Source organism: Mirounga leonina, unplaced genomic scaffold (assembly GCF_011800145.1).
Source record: "Mirounga leonina isolate KUSES-001 unplaced genomic scaffold, KU_Mleo_1.0 Mir_418, whole genome shotgun sequence".
In the NCBI taxonomy this organism is placed as follows: domain Eukaryota; kingdom Metazoa; phylum Chordata; class Mammalia; order Carnivora; family Phocidae; genus Mirounga; species Mirounga leonina.
Window position 1 is genome coordinate 8,811,776 of NW_023270739.1, and position 27,023 is coordinate 8,838,798.

The following is a 27,023-nucleotide window of genomic DNA, read 5'->3' on the forward strand; positions in this document are numbered from 1 at the left end:
TAACCATACAAATTTAACTTTAATGTAAATCCCCAGAGGCAAAATAAGACATTTATATTTGGTGTGTTTTATAATTCTTTTAAAAGCTGGCGTGTTCTCTGACTTGACCACACGGTACACAGCCAGGTTCTATGGTGATGCTGCACCCTCCTTGCAAGAGCTTTAGGCTGGTTCTCACACTGGGCTGCAGTCTTCCGGCTTTGAGGCTCCATTCATCTTTTTGTCATCAGCGCCATCTTTGTAACATCTACTTACCCTAGCACTGAGAATGCTCTAAATTCTGCACTTCTGTAATGAGGGTGGAGAGAACCATAAAACAAAAGAAACCGAAGCTTTATTTTTTTCAGTTAAGTGCCTCATGTAAAGGCCTTCTGAAAACATTATTCTTAAATGGATAGACCACATAGTCTAGAAAATTCAGCCCGGTCCTAAAGATGGTCAACATGGGATTCTAAGTTTTGAGATTTTTTTTTTTTTAACTCCTCAAACAGTAAAATCTTACACAATCATCAAAAATGCTGAACATTAGAACAGGTGAAATCCATAGATTTATTTTCTTATCTTCCTGTAAATCTATTCCCTGACCCGTATGGCAAGCCTCTGTTTTATCAATGAACTTCAAAGTTCATGCGCAGAGTTGTACCCAATTTACTTTTTCCCATATTTTCCATAATGCAGAGACTTCTCTGTTTAAGAGATCTCCAAAAAACTTGCAGATGTATCTTTCCTTTTGATACCTTTAGCCCAAGTTTTCCATTTGGAGACCAAGAAACTGCATTTTACTCTTGTTAGCCTCATTTTATAAACACTTTAATTAAAATACTATATATTAATATTTTATATTGCTATATTATTTAAAATCAATGTTCTCTGAAATTTACATTTTATTAAACTGAGTGCTGTGTTATCGGATGAGCAACTTCATGTTCCCTAATATGGTCTACTTTCTCCCTGTCCCTTCTTTTTCCTTTATATTTTTAGGTGAATAATGCTACAGCACGTGTAATGACCAATAAGAAGATGGTCACACCATATGCAAATGGTAAGAGATGACAAATCATCTTCAGAAGGATGTCGTTTATTCTTGTATTAATATGTGAACTTTGGGTAATCATCAAAGAATCTCTTGATTTCAGTCCTATGGCAGTTTGTTTCATTTACATTGAACTATTTTACTAGGAGAGTATTTTTACAGTTTTGTTTTTTTTACAGTTAACTTTTTTCTTAGAATTAAGCTTAGTTTTTCAGTTACTAAGCTATAAGGGTCTCAGTAAAGTTCATCATACACACAGTGTAAACACGTCTTTTGAGGTTACCTGTTAACCCAGTGGGGTCCCACTAAGGCACCCTCATTTTTAGCTGCTGCTGTTCTCTATGATATGATAGGCTTGTCCGTAATATGTGCCCACCAATGCTCACTTTTACTACTGATCCCTACCCGCACCTGAGCTTGAGTGGAATAATTCTTGACCCCTGCTCTCCTTTTAAAGGTATGCTCTAGAGATAACAGCCATGGTGCACATGGGTGCATGTGTTTCCCATCTTCCATCCCAGGACTACATGCTCTAGAGTGGGTTTCATACATGTTTCTCATTAAGAAAGAAACCCTGTGAATATTTTGCCTAACAAAAGCAGAACCTTTACATCATTTGTCAGTTTAGTCTAGACTTATGTTATCTAAATGATAGAATTTATTTTGAATCAGGGGCACCTGGGTGGCTCAGTCGGTTAAGCCGCTGCCTTCGGCTCAGGTCATGGTCCCAGGGTCCTGGGATCGAGCCCCGCCTTGGGCTCCCTGCTCAGCGGGGAGTCTGCTTCTCCCTCTCCCTCTGCCTGCCGCTCTGCCTACTTGTGCTCTCTATCTCTCTGTCAAATAAATAAATAAATTCTTTTTTTAAAAAAAAGAATTTATTTTGAATCTGCAGTGCAACAGTGGTTTTGCCAGCTGGGCTCTACAGGGCCTGTTGGGGAGGGGTGGAGCGGAAACCCATGGGCTGGGTCTTGAGGCCTGCAGCAACTCCTTCTCTGTCATATATTTTAGCATTCTGCATGAAATTTTATCTAGAATCGAATGGGATGTTTTCTGCTGCTTTTTAAAAGTTTGAATCTACTGCTAGAGTATGATAGTATGTGCTGGTAATGTCTTAAATCAAATATAAGTATCTTAGTATATTCCGTGATGTCTTCAGTAGATACATTTAGCCCAGTTTTTCAAACAGATGGTATAAATCAGCATAATTTGCATTTATCAGCGTAATTTACATTTTCCCTACCCATTTTATCAATGGTATATCATGTGACCTCCACCTCCCCCCTTTACCTCTTGTTTTTTTTGTTTTGTTTTGTTTTGTTTTTTTATACTACTATCACAAAAACAAGTTTCTGGGATGCCTGAGTGGCTCGGTTGAGCGTGTGCCTTCGGCTTGGGTCATGATCCCAGGGCCCTGGGATCCAGTCCCACATCCTGCTCCTTGCTCAGTGGGGAGGCTGCTTCTCCCTCGTCCTGTTGCTCTCCCTGCTTGTGCTCACTGTCTCTCTGACAAATAAGTAAAATCTTTAAAAAAAAAAAAAGTTTGCAATTTTGATAATAATCCAATGTAAACAAAATAGGAAGGAGAAGCAAAGTATGTCAAATTTCCTTTAGATCCAGGGAGAATGGTGTTGTAGAAAGAGTCACTGACTGGAATTTAGAAGACAGAAATTCTACTTCTAGATTTGGTTCTTCATTTTGCTCTGTGTCATTGGGCCAACTTTTTTTTTTAAGATTTTATTTATTTGTTTGTTTGACAGAGAGACGGGGCCAGGGAGAGGGAGAAGTAGGCCTCCTGGCGAGCAGGGAGCCTGATGCAGGGCTCGATCCCAGGACTCAGGACTCAGGACTCGGAGATCATGACCCAAGCCGAAGGCAGTCGCTTACCCGACTGAGCCACCGAAGCGCCCCTGGGCCAATTTTTTTAACCTGATTCTGTTTTTGTCTCTATTAATTGGCAGTCACAGAATTTTAGCACCTGAAGGCCCTGTGGAAGTCATCAAAACCCAGCCCTCTTAGCTTATTATTTAGGAAATTAAGCCCAGAGAAGTACAGTATTTACTTGTTGTCCCAGCTGTGGTACCTTTCTTTTAACTCTCCCTTTGGGTTTTGTAAGGGTCAAAATACATTGTAAATTGTACAAAACTAAACATATTCCAAGAATTTTTTTTTTTTTAAGATCTTATTTATTAGACAGAGAGAGCAAGAGCAGGAACACAAGCAGGGGGAGTGGGAGAGGGAGAAGCAGGCTTCCTGCTGAGCAAGGAGCCCGACACGGGGCTCCATCCCAGGACTCTGGGATCATGACCTGAGCTGAAGGCAGATGCTTAACAACTGAACCACCCAAGCACCCCTATTCCAAGTATTATTGACAGCATACCATTATATACCATTATTAAAATGTGTGTTATTACTTAAGGGAATGCTTAAGTAATAATGCCATTGGCAGGAAGGAAAAAAGTCATTTTTTGAATATTATTCTAAATTAATATTCAAGCCTAACAGAGCCAAACTTTAGAGACCTATAGCTTCTTGTGGTTAAGGCTCCTGAGAAGAGTGTGCTAGGTGCCTTCTGGTGAACTCTGAGCCAGCAGTTTAGTTTACGTTGGTTAGAATCACTTGATTTGTCTGACATTGCAGAACATTGTGTTCTTACGACTCCAGTAGGATTTGAACTGAGATATTTGCTCAACTTTCATGTAAAATAATGTGCTCACCATCTGTGAGCACATAAAATAATGAATGGGGGATTGGATTGGTTCAGAATAAATGACTTTTCTCTTGAATACTGTCTCCATTCTTTCAGAAAAATAATGGAGCATGTTTGCTAACTTATGTGTAAAATTCTATAAATGTCTATTGATTAAAGTTTTCATCTGGAATTCTCCTTAACTATCAGTGGGCAGTAGTACATTTTTCTTTTGTAACTCCTGCTACATTCCTATAAATATAAAAAGGGGGAATGAAGAAATAAAGTTGACATCAAACCTAATGTCTGGGAATACTTAAAATATATAAATGCTTAGGCTGATGTTCAACAGCAGTCTGTTATCCTTTAGCTAAAACGACTGATTAACTTAAGTATGTATATTACCAGTAAAATCCCAAGACATGCATGAAGTTGGGGATGTACCTTGAATTTTATTACTGCGTGTCTCTTCTTGTTCACCTGCCTGAGGTCAACCAACCAAATTCCAACGGTAAATCCCAGAGAAAGGGGATTTTGGCTTACCCAGATTTCCATCAGCATAGTATGATTGAACACAGAGTTGAAGATCAGCTCAAACTTGAATTCAGAGGATACCTTTATAAAGCAGCGAGAGTAGCAAATAGTGTGAAGATAATGTATAAGAAAATGCATCACAGTGTGGTGTAGAATGACATATTCTGCCTTTCTCCTTTTTCTAAAAATAAATAATACATTCTGAGCAGTTCTATGAGAGAGACTATGCCAGAGCCCAGGATTTATTTATATTTCTGATATTTCTTTGTCCTCTCATTCCTTTTCTGTCTTCCTACTTCCCTCCCAGTTTTTCTCTCCCTCCAGTTTGCACCTCTACTTGCCCCCACCCAGCCTCTCATTATCCCCACCTCACTGTGCTCCTCTTGCTTAAAGATGCTCAGCTGTGGAAATGCCTGCCCCCCCCCCCCCCCCGCAAACCTCCCAGCTGGCATTTACAGAGAAGATGGTGATGGGTGGAGATAAGCCCAGGGATATCTGGAGCCAGCTTGCACATGCCCCCATCACCCCTTTACCACGTGTTCCTCATGTAATCTTAAATGTTCACTGTCCTCTCTTCCCATTTCAGGTTGGAAATTAAGCCCCGTAGTTGGAGCTGTATATGGCCCTGAGTTATATGCAGGTAGTATTTCGTTTATTTTTCCATTTGTGAGCACGTTAACTGTAACACATCTGTTGTTTTTCAGTTTACTATTCTTTGTAATCTTTTTGCATTTTTTAATTTTTTTTAAATGCAATCAGCATCCAGCTTTCAAGCAGACGTGTCCCTAGGCAATGATGCAGCAGTGCCCCTATCAGGAAGAGGGGGTATTAACACTTACATTCCTTTAATCAGTAAGTAGCCTATGTTGGCCTGGCATGGATTTTGACTGTTGTGAGTAAACAGTGATGTGTGTTAGTCTTTTTTTTCCTTCCTCAAGTATAATATGTAACTGAAGAGGAGGCCTTCTCGAGAGTTAAATGCTGTCACAGTGCCCTGTCCTGCTTAACTTAACTGTGTTAGAATCTTTCTGACCAGATATTAAGATTGCCACGAAGCATAAATAGTTGGAAAAGGTCGAGGGGGGTGAGGACATGTGTAGAACATTTTAGTCTGCACTTGATATTAAAGAAAACCAAAGAAATAGGTACTTGTGGAATATATTATGTTCTCTGCAAGTCAGCTTTGGGCCCTCTAGTAGACTATCATTTAGAAGTACCTCCGGTATTAATGATTATTCTCCGCTCTGTTGATACCTCTAAAGTCATTCTGACCTGAGCCATTTTGCTCCAGCAAAAGGTATAATTAAAAAGAGTTTAGTGAACATGAAATAAATGTTTCTGTGTGCTTTCCAAAGGATAGCACATTTAAAATAGACCTTTAGAAACTGCCTGCCTCCCTAAAGGCCACAAGATTACAGGGGAGAAGTCATTTCCCTCTCCCCTTACATTTCTGGATTAAAACATTTTAGATAAAAGAATAAAGTGGACTAATGAAATGTCTAAAGATTATTGTGTGCCTTGGAGATTGGCACCATGTACAAACACAAAAGACTATTCTTATGAAGAATAATTATTATATGTGCATAATAACATGGGAAAACCAGACTAATAATTGGCCAGTTAAAGAGTTTATATCAATCCCTGTAAACTGCCCGCAGAAATGAGAAGTCTCATCTCTTTATTACGGCAGTAGTTCTCAGAGCTTCTTGACCTGTTTCTCATCAAGCTTGCGTTGTAAATGCCAGAATTGAGAAGGAGCAGAGTAAACTCACTCAAGATGGGTGACGAACAGAGCATGCATCGTTAGCTTTGCATATTGGGTCTCTCCATTTCTTTCTCAGAAAAGGTGGGGTACGTATCTTTCCACCTTTCCTGGAATTGGTTCAAAGCAAGTTGGGATTGTACCCCCTGCTATTGAATGCAAGTTGACATTCCTGTCATATTTTGGGTCTCCCTTTAGTTCCTGGCTTCCCTTACCCGACTGCAGCCACCACGGCAGCCGCTTTCAGAGGAGCCCATCTGAGGGGCAGAGGGCGGACGGTATATGGTGCGGTCCGAGCGGTACCTCCAACAGCCATTCCCGCCTATCCAGGGTAAGCACGAGATTCCAAAATAAGCAGCTGGACGGAAAAGAATACCATGGCCCTCTCACAACTTCTGGGACGTTGCTGTGCCACATCGTAGAGATTCTATTAATATTTGTAAATTAATGGATTAGATGGCAAGAACCAAAATAGACCATCATCAGAATGTAACAAAATAACAATTCGTTATATAAATCTTTATTTTGGCCACCTTAAGCCCTCATGGTAGTGGCTTAAGACAGCAGCCAGAACGGTCTTGTGTTGACTGGCAGTGTGTTGGCATGGAGTTCACTCAGCATCGCACGAATATGGATTAACACTACTGCAGAGAACCAAAATAGGAGCTCAAGACTGTAGTCCAAGACCGCATCTGCTGTGCTTACCCCCTTATCACCACCCTGTGTTGGGGCTGAGGCTACCACATCGCCCTCCCTTTTGGTTTCACTGCCTGGGTGGTGAGCAGCAGAGCTAGCTACCCACAATGGATTTGCTTTCTTTGTAGGAAACGGATTAAAAGAGGTTAATTCAAAGATGAACCAAGTCCAATTGAATCCAGGGAGAAAGGGAGAAGTAGGAAGAATTAAACTACAGTTGGCTTCTGAATGATGGTAAAACAACTAATGTAGCTGAGCATCCCTCACCCTTTGATTTTTGTATGGAGGGTGTCTCACGCAGTGGAATGATTCCATAGCAACAAATCAATCCTTTGCTGTTGAATGGGGGAGAAGGAGTGAAGGTGGCAGGTTTTGTTTTTCGTTGTTTCTCAGTGTCAGCCTAAAATGTATCTTTTTATGAAGAGTGGACTTCAATAAGTTAGCTGTACTAAGGACATTCTTTCTTCAAAGAGGCGACATTTGTGTTCTGCATCTTTTCTCTGCCTATGACAGGGTTTTTCCCATACTCTCTCGGAGGAAGAAACGCACTGGCAGAGGAGCCTGTTCACTGTTACTTAGTTAAAACCCAAAGGGAAAGAGCCTCCTCTGTAGGTCCTTTTCTGACAGCAGAATTGGCTTTGAGGTGTACTAACTTAGCATTCATTCATAGACCAAATGGACATGCCATTAGGGGTCCTCCGTTGCACAGAATTAAAGCATTTTTATTAGACAAGTATGCATGTTGAACTGGACAGGCTCCAAAAGCTGCCGGAAGGTAACTGCTTTAGAAATAAACTTTTGTTTGCAGTTTATAGATGTTTAAATCCCATGCATTCCATCATCTCCATCTTCTGCCATTACTTGCTTTTAATTTTATTCTTTCTGCTCTCAACTTGACCTTTGACCTTCAACCTCTGACATCTCTTTAAAGAAGTGAATAAAGATGCAGTATTATTTCATCAAGAAATAAGTAAAATATAAAAACAAACCTTTTGGAAGTTCTGCACACCAGGAAAATTGTTCATGAAGCACCTTCCATTTCAATCCAAGAGAGTTTACCGTCATGCTGGCAAAGCGATACCACTTACCAGAAACATGGGACTTTTTTATTTTGTAATCTTCCTGAGTTACTTTATAAAAGCGGTTGGATTCGTTCCTATTCTATGTAGCTCATTTCAATATATTGGCCAAACTTGAGAATCCATTCTCTGCCAAGTCTGTGTCAGGATTGTGTTCCCTCAAAGATATTTTATCTTTATGTCTAATCATACCAATCTCTGTGCATTACATTGAACACTGATTTCCCATGTTTTCTTTTTTATTAACCACCGGTTTACAAGGAAGATGGCAAGGAATAAGTCCAGTATTATATGGGGAATGGCCTAAAATTGCTTTTCAGCTTAGTAAACTAATTTCATCATTAATCATTATGTTCTAGCTTCCTTGTGGCATTTGATACAGGGAATATTAGAATTCTTATAGAATTTAGGTGAATATTCCCAGTGAGTGATGCAACTTAGGGTAAACTTAATTCGTGTTTTTAATGCCACCACTCTTCTCTGTAGAAGAGATGTTTGTCATCTTTGCCTGTGTCCCCTACTGAAATAGTTGAAGGTTAATTAATCACCACTTGGCTTCAGTGCTTTCCATTCGGTCAGCCTTCTCCTTATGAACAAGTGTCTTAGTTGAGAGGCAGATTACTTTCTAATATCAGTCTCTAACTACAGTTGGAAACTATGAAAATGGATAGAACGTAGTAGCTAAATGAGCATCACAGATGAATTCAGTCTGCCTGTTGTGTAATACAAAGGCACAGCGTATTGGGGACATTGCAAAGTGTGACCATACTATCCTGTAAACCCAACAAAATACCATTGTAAATAGAATTCAGAAACTTTCCAGCTACCTGCAAAAAATAAATTATTTCATATTCAAGTAAAAAAATAGGATTTAAAGACCTCACTAGTTTATTTATTACAACAGAGAAGATAGTGGTAAAATTTCCAGCTTGCTTAGTTGAATAAACCATAAGCAGATCTTCTCATTTAAAATATCCAAATCTTGATTTAACAAATGTGAAGAAAAAAGTCTTATCTTGTATCTCTACTGCTGTTTCATGTCTTTTGGTCCCAAAGTAATGTTTTGGGGGAAGTCTATATGCACAGAACTAGCTCAAAAGGTTTGAAGTCTATGATTATAATAGTTTAATGTTGCCCAGGATTAAAAAAAAAAAAATCCTTGTATTTTGTTTGATACAAATTCATTTTTCTAAACAGGAAAATAAACCCTTCTATTCCTAATCAGCTACTTTCTCAGTTTTATCCTTTTAAATGAAACAGGATGATCCTTGGTCATGCCCAGAACGTCAGTTATCAATTCTATTTTTCAGAGTTCCATGAATATGCTTATGGTCAAAAAAGAACCCTTAAAATCTTCCAGTTCCTCCTTCCCGCTCTGGATTATATTGTTACTATCTGGGATCCCCACTGCACCTTTCAATTCTTGGACCTTGGACCAATCACCTTAACCTTTAGCTCATTATCTCTGCTTGTGAAAGCAATGCATTGTGGGTATTTTTGGTTGTGTTTTTTTTTTTTTTTTAATTACATTTCTCTGTTTACTTTGGTCAGAATTGATTGACTTGTTTTTCTGAGGTGTTGCATTGGTTCTTAAAATGCTGAATAATAATACTTTGCATGCTTGTGTGATCAGCCAAATCTTATCGCATGTCTAATGTGCAGGGTAAAAAAGCAGGTGATGTATGGATATCAGGAAAAAAAATTGTACATACTTCTAGGAAACTGAAAACAAAATACTAAACATAATTTTGAAACATACTCTACATACAGGTCCCGCCCTGATGGAATTCTTTGGGTTCATTTATTTTTCACGTTAGATCCCTCTTTGCGTGCCTCTCCCCCCACCCCATACACACGCAGTCATTTTCAGACTCTTTAAAGAAAAATTTCCTCCTAGGGCAAGCTTTTTTAAAAAAAAAAACAAAACAAAACCAAAAAAAACCCCAAGAATGAAAACTTGATGTTTCTCATCCAGCAGATTTCCGATAGTTCTATTAGGCCCTCTGGGAATGCTTTTTATTGTTGTAATCTTCCTGTAATGACCCATGTATCCAGGTGTCCCTTCCAGTTTGGCGCTCCTCCTCCTCCTCGCATGCCCTGGAGCTGTATAACGTGCGTGCGCACCTGCACGGTCCTCTCACGCGCTGCGGCCCCCAGCCCCCGTTATGTATTCATACATCACCTGCCTGTGTAGAGCGCATGTGCATGCTGCCGTCCTCAATAACCGGAATGTGTTTCTGTTCTTTTGTTTTTTTGTTTTTGTTTTTGTGTGGATTTTCTGCAGTGTGGTTTACCAGGACGGATTTTACGGTGCTGACCTCTATGTAAGTACACACACCGGGGCCTTCTCGACCCCATTCCCTGACAAGCCAGCCTTTTTTTTTCTGTTTCTTTGGTTTGGTTTGGTTTTTTGTTTTGTTTTGTTTTACATATAATTTGTTTAATTTTTATTTTCTTTTTCCTTGTGGATATATATATATATATTTATATATTTAAGAATGCAAGCATGCTTCTCTGCCACTGCGCTTGCCCCTGGGTGCAAAAACTAAGCCTTTGGGTTTCCTGATCATTGCTAGAGTCAGTCTACTGGACATATTCTTTTCCCTTCCCTCTACCCACAGATGTTCTGTGTATCAGTGATTTATTGGCGAGATGATCAGCAGGTTTAAAGTCTTTTATTACTGTCGTGTCATGTGCATACATAAATAACAGGATAGTTAACATTAGCTTAAACCAACTCTCTCTCTTTTCTGCTTTTCTTCTCATTTCATATCCCTCTTTAGATCATTGGAGCTTTAAGATGGCAATAAGCTTTCTGAACTATGTGTTTTCCTATTTTATATACTTTTGAGAGAGCATTACCCTGTGAAAGGGGAGGAAGGAGCTGATGCCAGTGAAGAGTGGGGATAAAGAGAAGAAACCAGACACTCAGTGCTTCCGGCCTTGCTTTATCAAAAAGGTCCACAACTGGTGGGTCTCTTTTCTTAAGAGCCATCTAGAGGGAAATAAGTGGCATAATTAGCAACCTAGACTCTTCTTACAAACGTTTGACTTTCATATAGGATCTGTTGATTCTCCCAGCCATGTTAACATCATTATTATTATCCATTATTGAAACTGTCTTGTTATATCGTGATTGGTTTGTCACATATTATTTAAAATGTGGACAAAGTGATCTAACTGACAAAGAATCCAAAAGTTTTTGAGCTTTGAAATCTTTTATTAAGACCTCTCCAGATGATCTGTTTCTGAATGCAAGCTTAGTCTAACCACCCAAATCATTAAGAAATTTCTTAAGAAAAACTTGTCAGCATGAAATTATTCCTTGGGCAAAGGTTAGACTTGTCCAGAAATGCTTTCTCCACCCTTACCTCCACAAATCAATAAGGGTATACCTTTGCAGTGAACTGTTTCCACAGATTTCTGCCAGAGATTCTCTGGCAGTCAGAAAACTTACTGTAATGTACTTTCAGAATGTACTTAGAGGTTCTGTGTGTTGCAGGAGGTAAAGATAGGATAAAGCAGTCTTCTGGGATACTGTAGGTACCTGGACACACCTGTCCTATTAGAGTAGACTTCCAAAGTTTGCCTTAGTTTAACAAATGCTGAAAGAAATCTTAGCCATGAATTGGTCCAACCCTCTCACTTCATTATATACATTTCTTAGAGAGATTGTGACTTACCCAGATTACATCAATTATTTACATAGCCAAGCACAAAACTCAATCCATATTTCATTACCTCTCGCAGTGCTTTAATTAAAATCCACATCTTTCCTCAGATGGTTTTCAAGAGGTAAATGAAAGATACCTTTTTTTCCTGTGCTCACAGTGAAACTTGAGGGTTGGGGGAATATTTCTGCTTTTATACCAAATGACACTTTTCTAAATATACGTATTTGCATATGATCTTAGCATGTACATTCTCCCATACACATTAGTATCCGTATTCTCATGAAACTCATCTTTATGTTATGTAAATTGTTTTCCTGAAATTTGATTTATTAGAGCATGCCTTTCCACTGGAATTATTTCTTAAAGGTGTTTTTTTTCCTCTCTCTCTCTCTAATATCTTCTTTATTTGGGGATTTTTTTTTTAAGTATGGCTTACCTTACTAAGATTTGCCTACTTCCACCTTGTTTAAGTGAACCAACCAAATATTTGCTTACAGTTCTCTTATTTCTGTAGTTCACAATATACGATTTTATTAAGAGAGAGATGATTTTTCTGTACTTAGAAAATACTCTTGAAAAAAAATTTTTTTAATCTAACTGGATCACCTTATGAAGCTAAATAGAAATAATTTAGAGACCTTGCTGAAATACTTGTTTGATCAGTGGTGCTTTCTTAACAAAAAGAATTAATCATAATGTTATCATTTCTTAGTTCCTATCTTAAAGGAGGGAAAAGTTGGTCACCAGTGCTTGCAATAATATCTGACCCCGCTAAGGAAAAACAAGACTACATGATGAGGGGTAGCCGTTGAGTGAAGGCTCATGTAACTACAGCTTGGAGAACTTAATATTCCCACTTCCAGATGTGAGGGAGCCGGGGATGCTTCTTTTAAACACACACATACACACACGCACAGCGCCCCTCTTTGTTTCCTTGAGTTTGTTTCCTTCTCTCTGTACATTTTCCCGCCTGTGGAAATCTATCCATATACACAGAGTCCTTGTTTCCTCAGAAATACAGACGAGCAGTAAGGACGAGTGGAGGGTCTGTCCACTACACGAAGTACACCAAACCAGAGCTTGAAGAAACATCACGAGGAAAAATAGTTTAAGCTGCCTGTTTTATCTTAAGTTGTACTAATGTAGGCTGTTACTTGTAGAGATTTTTTTTTTTTTTTATCTCTCCCTGTTCTGTTGTTAGTCCGTAATCCCTGCTAGCCATTTGCTTCTTTTCTGTTTCTTTTGTGGCTCTTGCCTCTCTGGGGAACTGATCTAGCCGTTGTGCCCGCAGTGTGTAAAGAGACCACAGTGAGAAGCCTTGAGTGTAGCAGATAGATCGTGTGCCCTCCCCACCCCTCTTTTTCTTGACCAGTAGAAAAGGCATGGTTCACCCTAATTCACTTTTTAAAGGGATAACAAACTGCTCCTAATTCTTACCCTGTGAAAAGCATGCTTGCATCCAAAGGAAAGAAAAGGCTGGTGGGCCCCTTAGCGGGCTTTTTGTATGATTGTTTTCCTTCCACAGCTGTGTTTTTTGAACTGCTCTTCCTGTGTTCTGTTATAGAATAGTCTTACAGGAACCAATCATTAGCGCTAAAATACCTCAGGTAGGAGTGCCAGTGTGACCTGCCAATCAATCAGATTGTGGATTGCAGTGAAAAAATTGAATTATACTAACCATTCCAGCTCCACGTTAGAGATGGGAACAGAGGCTTTTTTGGACAACCGAGACTTGTGAGCGTGTGATCTAAGCCCTGCTACCTCAGCAGCGTGCAGTCCAGTTCTATGCGTGATGGCACCTCCTCCAAAATTAAGTGCTCGCGTCCCATTGCCGCTGTCCACGCCAGGCGTGTGCTGTGCACTGTCCCATCACGGCCGCCTCTCTTAGTTTGTCAATCACATTTCTCTATGGCGTTCAAACTGGGCTTTTATACTTGGAGATCTTAGCAGGTGGAGACATCTTCTCTCCACCGTGAAAGAAATGAGGAAAGGGAGGAAGTCGAGTCTCTGCGGACAGGACTCCTGAATCCCTGATTGGGCCCCCCAGTAAGACCATAGTAGTGATTGGACCGTGCTGTTACCTAAGTTTGAAGTTGCCTAAAAATCTAGATCCACTGGGACTCTAAAACTTGAAACATGTATTCCCTTTGCCCTCTTTGCCTTTCTCCTTAAAATAAGGTCAGTGAGTTCATTTGGATAATAATGCACTGTTCAGTTTGCTGATAGCTGGATGCTCAGGGGAAGGACAGCAGACAGCCTGTCACACAGTTCAGCTAGTTTCTTTTTGTGCCTACCCAGCGAGATTTGGGAAATGAACTAATTTGGGGAGAAGTGAAATAGTGGAGTGTTTGAGAGGTTTGATTCATTAAAGATCATCTCTCATCTACCATTGAAGTCGTAAGTGGAAGATAAGTTGATCATGACAGTTTCTTCCCCTCGCCCCAATTTTAAATAATAATAAAATAATATGTAAATACTTATCTTTAAGACCTTTTCATATCTACTTTTCAAAGTAGATAGGTCACTGTCAAGAATAGTAACAATATTCTCATTATTACAAGCGTTTGTGTTCACATCTGTATTTACTCACATTTAATCAGGGGTGCCATATTGCCACAGAAGAACGGTCTCCTACGAGCCGTTCCTGCAGGGTCCATCTAGGGCGATGGCTCTGGGCTGGAGTGGGAAGGAGGCGAGAGAAGGGAGGGGGTTAGAACCGGGCAGGGACAAATAAAGTGATGCCCAGAGGCACAACATTCAACCCAAGCTCCTTGGGCTAGATCCTGCTCCCTATAGTGATTTTAAGCACCACACCTGCCTTTCTCTCCACCCACCCACCCCTACTCCCCTCGTTCTATAAATCTGTACACGATGTTCAGGGAACAAGCTCTCATTTTGTCTGCTGGTCTTGAAATACACACTCTTCTCAGTGTCATATAATGTAACTGTCTTCCAGGTAGAAAGAAGGTGTCTTGACATCACATGCTCACCAAAGTCCTGTTTTAATGTAAATCTAAAACAAAAATATAATAAAATTAATGGCTAGGTTAAAATCAAGACAAGGGGAATGTCTACCCGTGTGAGATCATGCTAATAGATAATGCAGATAAAGGTCAGATACGGGAGAGGTGGATATGTAGAGCCCTTCCATCTTGTTCTGGGTAAAACAACTGTTTTAGAAAAGTCCTGTGGTCAGTGTGGCAACATTATAAAGTTAATTAAATGATAAAGTCGATTCAGAGTGGAGTAGAGAATCCCTAGCAGGTGTTGATGGATCCTGGACAGCTGAGACTTGAACAACAAAAGGATCTTAAAGGTAACCACGCTTTCCTGGGAAAGAGCTGAAAGTTGAAGGCAGGGATGTGTCATGGATATGTGAAAAGATAGACCGCTTAAGCCCGGGAACTACGTCCAAAGAACCCTGGGTCAGAATGGATGGGTGCTGCCCAAAGGCCAGCACCCAAGCTCGCTCCACGGGTCAGGACTGAACCTCACTAGCAGGGTCAGGAAGGGTGCATAGGGCAGTGATGGAGTGTTGGGCTGCCCCTGTTGGGGACACTCCGGAGGCATTCACAGTGAGTTACAAAGGAATAAGAGAGTAATCCTTTTAAAGGGGCACGCGTGTGTTTGGACCAGGCTCAACCGTGCCAAATGTGTCCAGCCATCAGGGTTCCAGAAAGCAGTCCGTGTGTGCCCTCCTACACTAGGGTGTGCTGTGGCCATGCTAATCCCCATTTTTTGTTTTATTTCAAATCACACACAGATAGAGTCTGCAAACTGCTTCAGATCCAACAGGTCTGATTGTGTGTAAATACATATGTCCTTTTTAATTTTTATTCTTAATGGTTGCTTCAGTTTTGCATCAGTGCATGGTTAAAAGCAATACACATCAGCTATTTCATGACTTCATATCTCCAAATGAATTATTTCTCCTCTTTTTTTTTTTGTTTGTTTGTTTGTGCAGTCAGCTGAAGACACGTTAACATCTCACTCTAAATCTCTCAGTGGAGTCTCTGTTCCCTTCTCTGATATAACAGATGGGTTACTGCTTGTTATAATTATTAACATTGTGGTGTGGGCCAGGGCGAGGGGGGGCGACCTTGACTATTCCTTGGGCTGGGGAGGGCCAGCTGTTAGGGTCTGGAATGTTAACTCGAGTGGTGACTGACTGTCTCCGTAATAGCAGGGTTGTCGTGGCTGCACGCTCTAGTAATTGAGGCTGTGTACTTCACCGAGCTTGTGGTAGAGCCGAGGGCGAACCGCTGTCCCAAGAGAATGCTGGGATAGATAGAGTTAGCCAATACGAGTCTGAACGTGGTGATTTTGCTGGTTGTTTTAGCTCCAGATGTTGGCATGCTTAGTTTTTAATGTGATTAATCAATGTGGCGCCATTACCCCCCCCCCACGCCTGAACCCTGTCCTCCTACTCCCTTCCCCACCCTTGTTCTTTCTGAAAAACTTAAGAAACGGTAATGAAAACCTTGGTGTTTCAAACTGCTCTTTGTTCTCATGTTCTGGAAAAGATTTCAGACTCGCTAGTCGAGGTGAAAGTTGAGAAAACAATTTCTCGGCCCGGAAGCTTGACGCGCTCCGAAATCGGAGTAGACTAATAAGTACGTCTGAATCTTCTCCGTCTTACAGTTTTTGACGTATTTTGTTTGAAGCAGTAGCAGAAATGCTTTGGTGAGACTCCGTCTGAGAGAAGTAAATCCATGATACACAACGCAACTTTCCTAATTGGGGGACAGTCACCGATGAATGAGCAGATTAGCTTATTGGAATATTATCTGTCCATCCTAAACACAGTCCCCCCCCCCACCTTAACGGGCCTCTCTGTAGCACCACCGTAAAGTAATTAGGAGGGTGGCCGTTGAAATGTCATCAGCTTAAAAAAAATCAGTGTAGTTTTTCTTAATGCTGATCTTCTTCTCAAGCCTTTTGCTGGCAACAAAATATTTGTATCCCTGTCCCATTTTCCTGAATTTAAATAGCAAAGAACCTCATCAAATTCAAACTCCAAAGTCTGAGTCCACTTATAACAGAAGGAAACTACTACAGATAAGAGTCTTCTCGTCTCCTCCTGGCTTGGAAGGAAACTTCTTTCCCACAGTCTGATCCATTTTGAATTGTTTTGGTTAACAGTAACATTACCCCAAAACCATTGCAGTTCTGCTGGCTTCTTACAGGCTGAGGAAGGGGAGGGGAAGTGGTCCTATCAGTAACCTCATTCAGAACCTCTTTTTACAGCATTAGTGCACTAACCGCCCAAAGCTATGATTTGATAGAATCCCCAGTATCTCTGACTTTACTGAGACTTTCTGAGAGTCAGGTCAGTACTTTTGAGCCTCAGAATCCCTTAATGGGAATGTATACTCTGCCCTATGGCATAGAACTTCAGTTTTTAAATGTTTTGCTCAGGTAAACATAAATTGGGCTTTTTTAACTGCTTTTATTACCTTGACTTTCTAATTTTTAAAGATTCTTTTGGTGTTTGAAGGAATGCTACGGAGACAAACCACATACTGCTTGTTTACCACATTATCCTTGTTTACAAAGAAGTTTTACTAAAACCAGCCCTGCTATAAAACACCAGCAAACTTCAGTTCTAAACTTAATGGAATCATCTGTAGTTATAATGAAAAATTGAGCCTTTAAAGGTTCATTTAAAGCTTAAAATTTCAACTATAAAGATTAACCTGTTGCTTTAACAAATGTTTTTCCTAAAAAGGAATAAGGTAAAGAGACCCTTTAGTTTAGGTATAATGCGTGTATGTGTAGGTAGATGCAGTTACACACACGGATACGGCAGGGTATGGGATGCAGCCTGCGATGTGTAGCTTTGCCCAGACCAGCCTGGCCTGCCCGTCCCTGTAGGCCTGGCCAGATGTCAAAGCGAACGTGTTGATCACACACGGCCCCGAGGGTGCTTCCTGCCACGTTTCTGTCCTCTACCATTTCCTTGTCAGTGTTGGGTGGTGCTAATTAGAATCTTCTGATGTATATAGATATCGGTGGGAGAATTTGTGATTAAGAAGGAAACGTTTGCTCTTCTGAGTGATTCGCTTGAAGAACAAGGAGCAGTAATGCATGGCTACTGAAATTCAGTCAGGGATGCTTCAGGGTACGTTTGAAGCTACTTTGGATGGTTTCAAGCCGCAGACGGTTAGAGAGCAGGAGTAGATGTCCCTGCGTAGTGCAGTGGGTTCCCTTGGAGAAAGAATCAATGAACTGGTGCCTAGGCGCACCAGCTGAACATAGTCATATCTGATAGGGAGAAGAGGGTAATAAAAATTCACTCCTGAATTAGGTTTGGGTGAAATAGATGAGTTCTTGAAGGTTAAAGAAGAGGAAAACATAGGGCTCGCCACTTTTTAAAATAGCCCGTCTCGTGTGGCACATCTTCGAAATGCTTAATGGGAAGTACGTATGGTTCGCCCTGACAGTGAAAACCTTTGGGGTATTTGGTTCCCCTAAACTGAGGGGAAGAAACAGGATGTGGGAGTCTGAAAGTCTCCGGGACCGAGAGGATATTGGGCCCATTGGCAGAAGAGCTCCAGAGCCTGCTACGAGATTGGAGTGGAAGAATCTCCGAATCTTTTGGGAGAGGAGAATAAATGCAGTTAAATGCCCGGGGCATGGAGGGAGGGCTTCCTCACCTAGGTGAGTCCCACCGCAGGGTCCTGGGCCGTTTGTAATGTGATTTGTCTGAGTCTGAAATGTAGATCAGAACTGGCAGGTTTTTGCTCTGAAGGGCCAAGTGGTAAATATTTTCGGCTTTGGAGGCCAGACGGTCTCTTCACACCTGCTTCCAAAAGCAGGTGGCAAGCTGCGTCGGCTCACAGATTGAAGTTTGCCAACCCCTGATCTACACTGGGTCTTCCTTCTAAATGTTGCCTGGTTATCTTAGCCTCTGGGCAAACGTGCGAGGCCTGATGGAGCACAGCACTATAGAGGACCTTTCCATTACATACCCTCCGTAGTCTCAGCAGTAAATCCACCTGAGAATCTGAAGTTAACACACACACATTTAGTATGTTCTAGTTCTATAATTTACATTCCCCGTCAGGTAAAGTTCTCCCGACTCCCTGCAGATATTTGCCCTGTGAAGTAAGACAGATCTGAAATCCTATCTTCGTTTCTTAAATCTGAGAACAGGTCCTACCGAGAGAGTTTTACTTTCGTTACCGTCCCACGCTGGAGAGCACGTCCCTGCGTTGGGTGGAGCTTCATTCTGTGCCAGAGGAACGATAACATGCCGACCGAGGCAGTTTGAAACATTCTTCCCCCACGTGTGTGTCTGTGTTTGTGTCTGTCCCCGTGTCACCGTGCGCGTACGTCTGCGTGGGGGTGGGTGTGTGTGCGGCCGGCCCTGGGGGGGAGGTATCTGTAAAGTCAGTTCTCCTCTCTCCTGTAGGGCGGATACGCAGCCTACAGATACGCACAGCCCGCTACTGCAACCGCGGCCACAGCTGCCGCCGCCGCCGCCGCGGCCTACAGCGACGGGTACGTGCCGCCCGCCGCCCTCCTGCCAGCGCCGCGCTGGCCCCCGGCCCGCGCCCGCTTGGTCTCCTGTCCCCTTCTGGCCGTGACCCCGCCCTCCCTCTTCCCCACGCCCGGCTCCTTTCTCTCCCGCTGTAGAGAGGTACTTGAGAATTTTCCGGCGTTACTGCACTTGGGAGTAGAGAGCGAGAGCTCCCCAGTAACATCCCAAGACCAAGTTACCCCCAAGTCTTGAGCACAGTAAACCCTGTCATTCTGGGAGCGCACAGCCTCGGCCTGACCTCCCTGATTGCATTTCCTCTTGCAGTTACGGCAGGGTGTACACAGCCGACCCGTACCACGCCCTTGCCCCTGCCGCTAGCTACGGAGTTGGCGCTGTGGTGAGTATGGCGTGTGCCCTTTTTCTTCTTAACCGCTTTACTCCGTTGAACTTTTGCCTACAGAGTCCAAAAGATCTAGAGAAGTAACAAATTCAGCCCCTCCTCCATCGCCAAAGTCCTGAAGCCACAGAAGACTGTCTGGAAAGTTCACATCAGCTTCTTTATCTGTGTGTTGTAGGGGGAGCCACTTGACCTGGTTAAGGGCAGGGAGGAATGAGCAGTGACAGTCTGCCCTGAGTAACGGCATCATGTGGGAGAGAAAGAAGGGAGCAGGTCAACGTTTTATATTGGCTCAGCTGTTGGGTGCATGCCTGTGGCTTGGTTTCATCGGTAGGTGTTAGCGAAGATGTAGGGGCATGAGACTCTCCAGCTTTCACAGTAAGCTTTTCAAAAAACGGACATTAGTGTCAGATGCAGATACCAAAGGCTGTCCCTGCCATTCCCGAGCCTTCTGGCAGGTAGTGCTGGAAATCACCACGCGAATGCCCTACAGTAACATTTATGGCAAAATAGGGTATTTTCCTGGAAGTGTAGGAAAGGTCCATTGAGCTCATCTAGAAGAACTCCCCACCCCCAGCCCCAGCCCCCTTCAACCAAACTGGAATCCTCACGGCAGTATTTCTTTGTTGGCCTGGATGCCTCCGGGCTGCAGCAGAGACGGGCTGTTCCACAGCGACATCCCTAATATTCTCAGCCGGGCAGCAGCCTGGGAATGTGGACAGAGGTGTTGGACGGGGAGGCAGAGTGATAAATGAAATTTGACTGAGAGGAATATGAGAGAGCCCGTCATTTCTCACACTTAGTCTCTCCTGATATGAAGATTTCTGGGAGGAAGTAGCAAGGTCCTAAGGGAATGTAGGTGTGGAATTGAGGTAGAGACAGACAAAATAAAGACAATGATGGAAATTCCTGAGATTTTATGTGCCCAAAAGATACAAGTCCAATCCTGAAGAAGCAAAGAAAGAACAAAGCCCAGTTAAAACTCCAGAGAGAGAGATAGAAATAAATTCGTGTATGTCCACAAGCAGCCTAGTTGGCATATATTCTAGATTATAGAGGAGCTAGACTTGAGGAGTTGAAAGGTTGACTCCGGTTTAAATCCAGCACCATCTCAGACATGGTACGTGACAGCTAGTGGTGAGAGGAGCCTGTTCTCCACGGACAGGTGACGTGTACAAAGGTAAAATCAGCTAGCTGCTTCAGGTCACAATTGTGATGATGTGATCAAGGTAAACAAAAACTCATGCTTTTAAACGTCAGATTATTTACAGATCTGGTTTTAAACTGTATTGAGTTTCCCTTCTGTGCTGATTGATGTAAATAATGAAACGAAGCAGGGACAGGAGAATATCAGGTCCTCAGTAAGTGTTCTGGGCTCTGGTTTGAGCATCTTAAAGGCAGAAGTCGGTTTCCTGACTTCACTGCACTAGGTAACATCTTACCAGTTGCTTTACAGCTTCTAAAGAAGCTGTTTTTCCACATCCCTTTTCAGGACATTTTCCTTCATTTTCAATGCTTCTCTCATCAACCTTTTAATTATGTTTATGTCTTTAATTACTGCAGGCGAGTTTATACCGAGGTGGCTACAGCCGATTTGCCCCCTACTGAAGTGACGTGAGACCCTGCAAATGGGACAGCCCCCCAGTTCATGAGGCCTGGCTATTGCAATATTTACTAGTAGAGGAACTCTATAGCAAGATGAAGAGGAAAAACAAACAAACAAACAAACAAAAAACACAAAAAAAGAGAGAATACTTTTTTATACCTCACTATGTTCTTTGAATATGTATTTTTTCCTTTACATTTCTGCCTTTAATTCTTTTGTTCCAAAGATTGTGCATTTTTTTCTTTTTTTTCTTTTTTTTTTTTTAACTGTGGTAAAAAAAAAAAAATAATGCATTTCCATGTCTGTATGTCCGTGCTTAGCTTATTCTGTCAATCACGGAAGAGGCAGTTAATGAGGAAGGGGAGACCTTAGGAGCTGATGAATGCATGTGATCAGAAATCAGCAGACAGAGCTACCAAAGTGTATCCGGTGCTGAGTGGCTGGGGGACGAGCAGAAGTGGAGGAGATCTGTCTGCAACAGGATATTCTTCTAGTCTTCTGAGTTTCTGGTCTTCGGCAGGCAATTCTGCTTGGCTGTGGCTGGAATCCACATGCTGATAGATGACAGGAATTTGTGCTTGCAAAGCAGGAGGATTAAAAAGACACTTTCCTCTCCTCTTCCCTCCTGTCTTCTCCATTCTTTTTACAATCATCTTACCTGCACAGCCTGAGACAGTTGGCATCGTTTTTGGAATTATATTAATATTTCCAAACATGCTCTCAGACTGTGGATAATAAACACCTCATTAGGAAACCGATCTCAGAATGAACTCTGGAGTGTGAAAAAGATCGTTCTTTTCTTTCCTGAGATCCTAGCATTCCTGCTGGGCTGCTTCCCTTTTCTCTGAACCACAGCTTAGCTCATCTGTCCTTCTATGAACTCCCTGCTCCCAAGTCCTCAAGAGTCAGGAATTTAGGACCCAGGGACAGGAGAATAAATAGCCAGCAACCAGATCTCCCGGCTTGAGGGTTTAGAAGTACCAAGTGTTGGGAGCCAGTAAAGAGGGTAAGGAAGAGAAAAGGGATATCAGATGATGTCTGGCAGGGCTCTGATATTCCTGTGCTTTTCTCTTGCATCAGGAGGTCAGTACAAGGTATGAAACATATGGAGAGTGTTGGCAAAAGATAAAGCTCCGAGTCCCGGGGCAGCTGTCCCTGGAAGTTTGTGGTGATCGGGGCATGTGAGGGCAGGCAAAGGCACTTTGTACTAACTAGCTCCAAAGCCATAGGAATTCCCATCTTCCAGAGCATTCTGTGAGCCACTTCTCTGTCCATGGTCTTGAGCTCTCGTGGCCACTCCGCCCGGTTTCTCATTTTCCTCCAAAGACACCCAGCCGAGCACTCGACCGCTTGGCATACGCGAACACTACAGGAGATAAAACCCAGAGCCCCTGAGGCTCCTCCCCTCCTCCGGTGGAAGGAGGGTGTGTCCTGGCAAGGATCTCCTCTCACGTGTTGCCAGGAAGTTGTGTGGTGACCACAGCGGTGAGTCACTGCTATGGCTCCCTGGCTTTGATTTTATACATATTGACAAGGTAGGGGAGAAGGTGTTTCTCTTCTAGCTATTAGCTGTTAATGATAAAGGCAAGCGTCCTGCAGCATTTCCAAAATGAAGGCATTAGAAAACAGAAAAGCACGGTCTGTTTGGCTCCCTGGTCTATTCACATTGGTACTAGGGTGACCTCTCACCCAAGGGGTAGCTGCTAAAGGGAGTAATTCAGAGACATGGAGCTTCTGGTTTGTTATAGGTTTGTTTTCCATTTGTTTTGTTGTTGTTTTTTCTTTTTTTTTTACTCCTGCCTCCGCACGTGTTCTTGACTGGTAACTGATTCATGTCCCTGAATTAAAGCGACTGACCTATGACAGCATCAAGCATTCTTTGTAAGCAGAGTGATCTGTCCGGGAGGGACTGGCCTGTTGTGTACAATACCCGTCTTCTCCCCCTGTGAAACCCTCCCTCTCCTGATGACTGGGAGGAGAGGCTGTGCCTGAAACGAGGGGAGACATCAGCGGAGCTAGAGGCCTCGATGCAGTCTTACTGATTCCGGGGAGGAATGCATGGAATAGGGGACGCCACACTGCCCGAGGCCATTGGCCATTTGTAAGGGTTCCCCTCCCCAAGCCAAAGTTTGGTTTGTTGCTGTTAAGACAATTTTTGTTGTATGTATATAAATATTTTAGTTAGAGGAAGGGGTATAGGATGTGGGGCTTTCACAGTTCTAGAGAATGGGGGCAGGGAGGATTTTTTTTCTTTTTTCTTTTGCTTTTGTTTTGAGGGAGAGCTTTTACTCACTAAAGAAACAGAAATTTCATGTCATGTTCAAATAGGGGCCATTCACAGAAATGGCAAGCCACTGCTCAGTGGAGATAAGGCCAAATTTTAAATGGTTGTGTCTGTAGCAAGGGAGGAGAATCGGGGAATGAGTTTAGTAATTTTCTCTTCTTTTTTCCAAGAAAGAGACAAGGATGGTGGGCAAGGTAGAGAAGGCAGCTCCCACTGCCCTTTTAAAAGAGGCAGAAGCTCGAGCTTGGGCTACCTTTACTGCAGTGCAGTTCAGCTGGTTCAGGCTGAGGACTCCATAGGCAAGCTCTGTACGTTCCGCTGCATTTCCAGGGATGGTTGTAATCCGGCTTCCTCCAGTTCCCTTTTCTAAGGAAGGCTAAGCAGACTTCCGCTTTCACTCAAGGGCCTCTGCTCTTCGGTGTCAGCACCGAGAATTGGAGCTATTGTGAGCACCTAGGTGAGATCGTAGCGGCCTCCCCATCCATCCCCTTTTGAACTCTGAGACTCCGTACAGCCTGCTTCATCCTCAAAGCACCAGTGCTTGTCTGCTCCTGGCTCTGGTTCCCACTGGACTAAGAAACAGAGTCGGAAGAGAGTTTGGCATCTGTGGGTTCGTTAGAGGATGCTGGTTGATGATTCCAAAAAACACTGATGCTGAATCCCAGCACGTGAATGCTTTCAACAGCTTTACTGTAGCTCATGACGTGGACTTCTGTACTTAGCGTCTTAATCCTAGAAGCCGGGCTCCTTTAAGGAGACCGCTAGTGAAAACCTTTCTCTCCTAACCCTTTTTCAGCCAGGAGAGCTGCCCTTAGGTCTTTTCTGGAATCCCTTGTGTTCCATGGTTCAGCTCCCACAACCCCTGGCTCAACCATTGTGACTCATCGTTTTTAAGGCTCTCAGGTTTTCCCAAACTTCCCATCACCACCATCCTCTGACAGCCACAGGTGGGATTGAGCCAATGTTATTTTTCCTTGAAAAAGAAGGGGACTGGGACTCACCTCTTCGTTTAAGGGGAGCTAGTGGAGATTATTCAATAAAAACCAGTGGTAGCAGCTTTTCCTCACAAGTCTAACTCCTCAGGGGCTAAATTGCTCTTACTTTAGGTTCCCGTTGCTAGCGATGCAGCAGACAAGTAGGTGAGCACCACCCCCATCGCCAGTCACTTAGCTTCCAGGTGGGAGGGAGGTATAAACTCGGGATTGAAGCCGCTGACGATCTGCCAGAAGGGCTTCCTCACTCCCCTTCCCTGGGACAGGAGAATGGGGCCAAGCTGGGGCCCCTCTGGAAGGCACGCCAGCCAGGAAGGGGAGGGAAACCACTCGCGCCCTTCCCTCTCACCAAGTCCAGCCTCCTCTGCTGCTTGCAACCTCTAGCACAGTAACCTTTGCAGAATTGCAGATTCCCCCCTCCCCATGATAGGAAGAAAGGGACTTTGGGGGGTGGGGAAGGGATAGCGGTGTTTTAAAAAGCATAAGTTACCTGTTTGCACTGTTTTAAGATAGGAAAAAAGAACAGTGGGCAAGATGAACATCAGACGTAAATTTGTGTGTTTTTATTTTGTCATGCTCTTGAAAATGTCTGACCATTTGTAGTATAGACACCAGTGAGGCTTGCTTCTGTTACATAAAACACTAAATTTTTTTTTTCTGTTTTTGGTAATGTTACGTCCAGAAGCCTCTTCCCTCCCTTTCCCTTTCCCTGTGTACTTCCTCCATACTTGCTTTACTGATCAACCAGGCAATAGCCATCCAAGAGCTAGAGCATGAAGCAGGCCCTTTCCAAGTAGGCTCCGGCAGTCCTAAGCCAGTGCGCGCCCCCTGGTTTAGTAAGCACAATGGAGTCCCTGGCACCTGGCTTTAAAATAAGGCTCACAGACCGGCCTACGGCAAGTTCTCCAATTCCCGAATCAGATGCACTAGGAATGAGGAGCCGAAGGCAGAGGGGATTCCTCAAGTTATCCAAGTTGGCTGTAGTAGCTGTTCTTACCCACGTTACCGGAACTGTAGCCAGTTACAGTTTACTCAGGAAAACGGTAGATCAATTCAGCCATGGTAGTGCTGGTTGGCAGGGATTGGTAACCGAGAGAACTGCTCATCAGCCAAACTCAGACCTTGCCTTTTAGGAGCCTGCCAGCGGGGGGGCCCAGTGGTGCCGGAGGGCTCCCCCGGCCACACTGGCAAGCAAAAAGGGAACATCAATTCTCTTTCCTCTCCTCCTCCCCCCTACCCCCCCCCCCGCCCCGTTAACAACATCAGATTCCCAGGGGGTCCGTGCGGTTTTGACTTTTTAAAAAGTGACTTTTGGTTTGGTTTTACTGGGGACTGATAAGTGCTTTAAGCAAGTCTACACCCCATTGAGACTCCCAGCTTAGCCGTTTTCTGGTATTTTTCTGTTCACAGTATTTTCGTGTGTGTGTGCTGTGTTCTGGCAGCTGACTCGGGCTGTATTATCTATCGAAGAGTGATGAATTGATCCTCTTTTTTCCCTAAGGGATATGAATTGTTTTTTTTTTCTTGTGTTATAATTCTGCTTGTGAATAGCTGGAGCAAACCTGGGGCCTGACACACGTAAGCTAGGGCTGCAAAGTGCTGACAGGGCCGGTGGGGTTGACTTGTCCCTGACAGGCTGACCTACCTGCGTCTCTGAGCTTTTCAGCCCAAATCTTTGCAAGGCTAAAAATGCCACAGAACCTCTCCTCTCCTCCCCACTCCCCGTGACAGGGACTGGACCATCCCAACATGCGACATGCAGCTTCTCCAGCCCCCTCCCATTGCCATGGCAAAACAGGTACCTTTGGGGCATGGGGGCATCACATGGGATGCTTGTATAATTGACCACCTCGCCTTCTCTCCCCACCCCCACCCCCAGAGTCACTTCCTAGGACACCCGAGCTGCTTGCCCAGGGTCCTGTTTCCCTGCGAACTCCAGAGAAGCATCCCCGGGCTTTGTGACAGCCTCTTAACTCCCTCCCCTTCTTGTTAAGAATCCTATTGTATAGTAGCTTTCAGACCATACAGTATTCATTGGGTTACTCCTATTATTATCAAGTAGCTGGAATTGTGAAGGTCGGAGTAGTTAGATCTTTAGCTTTTATTCCTTATTTTTTTGTATTACTATCCATGTGTATAAATTATTGATCATGTTGCTGGCTTTTATAAACTCCAAGCGAAGGAGGAGCGCCGCCTCTGCCTTTGCAAACGGTAATGAAGCACTGTTTTTAAATAAAAGAGAGAAACACCGTTCTTTGGCCTGTGTGTGTTGATGGGGGATCCCTCTTGCCTCCTCCTGAGGCTCAAAACCTGCACCTTGGATTTGACTTCTAAAGATGAAGGAAGGAGGAGGCAAAGCGCAACACATGCTAAATGGAGGGCACTCAAGGTCACGCTGAGCCGTGGGGTAAACGAAGCCAAAGGCTGGCGCCATGGGAGAGCCTCTCCCTGGATTCCTCCAGGCTTGGCAGAAGCTGGTTTTTGTGCCTCTGCTGCTGACCTCCTTTCAGCCTTCGTGCTCTCCTGGACTCCGAGCCTCCCCGCTCCCCATCCAGCCACTTGACCTTCCTGCCTCGCTGCCCCTGTCACTGTGTCCCCCGGCTCCTGGCCGCCCAGGCTTTGTGCTCCTAATTGTGGGGTCCTGCTGGCCCTTCTGTGCATGCCTTCTAACCTACCCCCTGCACTGGTTTCCCTGCCAGTGACCACCCTCCCCCCTCCGACAAGTTCCAGAAGTCTCCAGTGCCCTTCGCTTGGTTCTTAGGTCACCTAGCTTTCCATTTCATGGAGCTGGAGGCCA

General features: G+C 43.4%; 1 protein-coding gene and 1 long non-coding RNA gene across 18 annotated transcripts in view; one reads left to right on the forward strand and one right to left on the reverse strand.

The window, feature by feature from the left end:
- The window catches only part of RBFOX2 (RNA binding fox-1 homolog 2), a 279,550-nt gene extending 253,071 nt beyond the window's left edge, over positions 1–26,479 (forward strand). For 8 of the 17 annotated variants that reach the window (XM_034987600.1, XM_034987608.1, XM_034987602.1 and 5 more), the window contains 8 exons: positions 982–1,042; positions 4,840–4,893; positions 5,013–5,105; positions 6,202–6,346; positions 13,029–13,071; positions 18,879–18,967; positions 19,272–19,344; positions 20,908–26,479. In XM_034987600.1, coding sequence (XP_034843491.1) covers positions 982–1,042; positions 4,840–4,893; positions 5,013–5,105; positions 6,202–6,346; positions 13,029–13,071; positions 18,879–18,967; positions 19,272–19,344; positions 20,908–20,952 — 603 coding nt within the window. In that variant the 3' untranslated portion in view covers positions 20,953–26,479. Of the gene's footprint in view, positions 1–981; positions 1,043–4,839; positions 4,894–5,012; positions 5,106–6,201; positions 6,347–10,074; positions 10,761–13,028; positions 13,072–18,878; positions 18,968–19,271; positions 19,345–20,907 lie in introns of those variants that run through there. The other 9 variants (XM_034987601.1, XM_034987615.1, XM_034987604.1 and 6 more) reach the window with 6 other exon arrangements.
- On the reverse strand, positions 77–13,362 carry LOC117998744. Its single transcript, XR_004676058.1, has 4 exons — positions 13,143–13,362; positions 6,231–6,442; positions 4,164–4,334; positions 77–288 (listed from the first exon to the last, which is right to left on the reverse strand). It is a non-coding gene; the product is annotated as an uncharacterized LOC117998744 (long non-coding RNA).
- Positions 26,480–27,023: the final 544 nt, after the last annotated feature.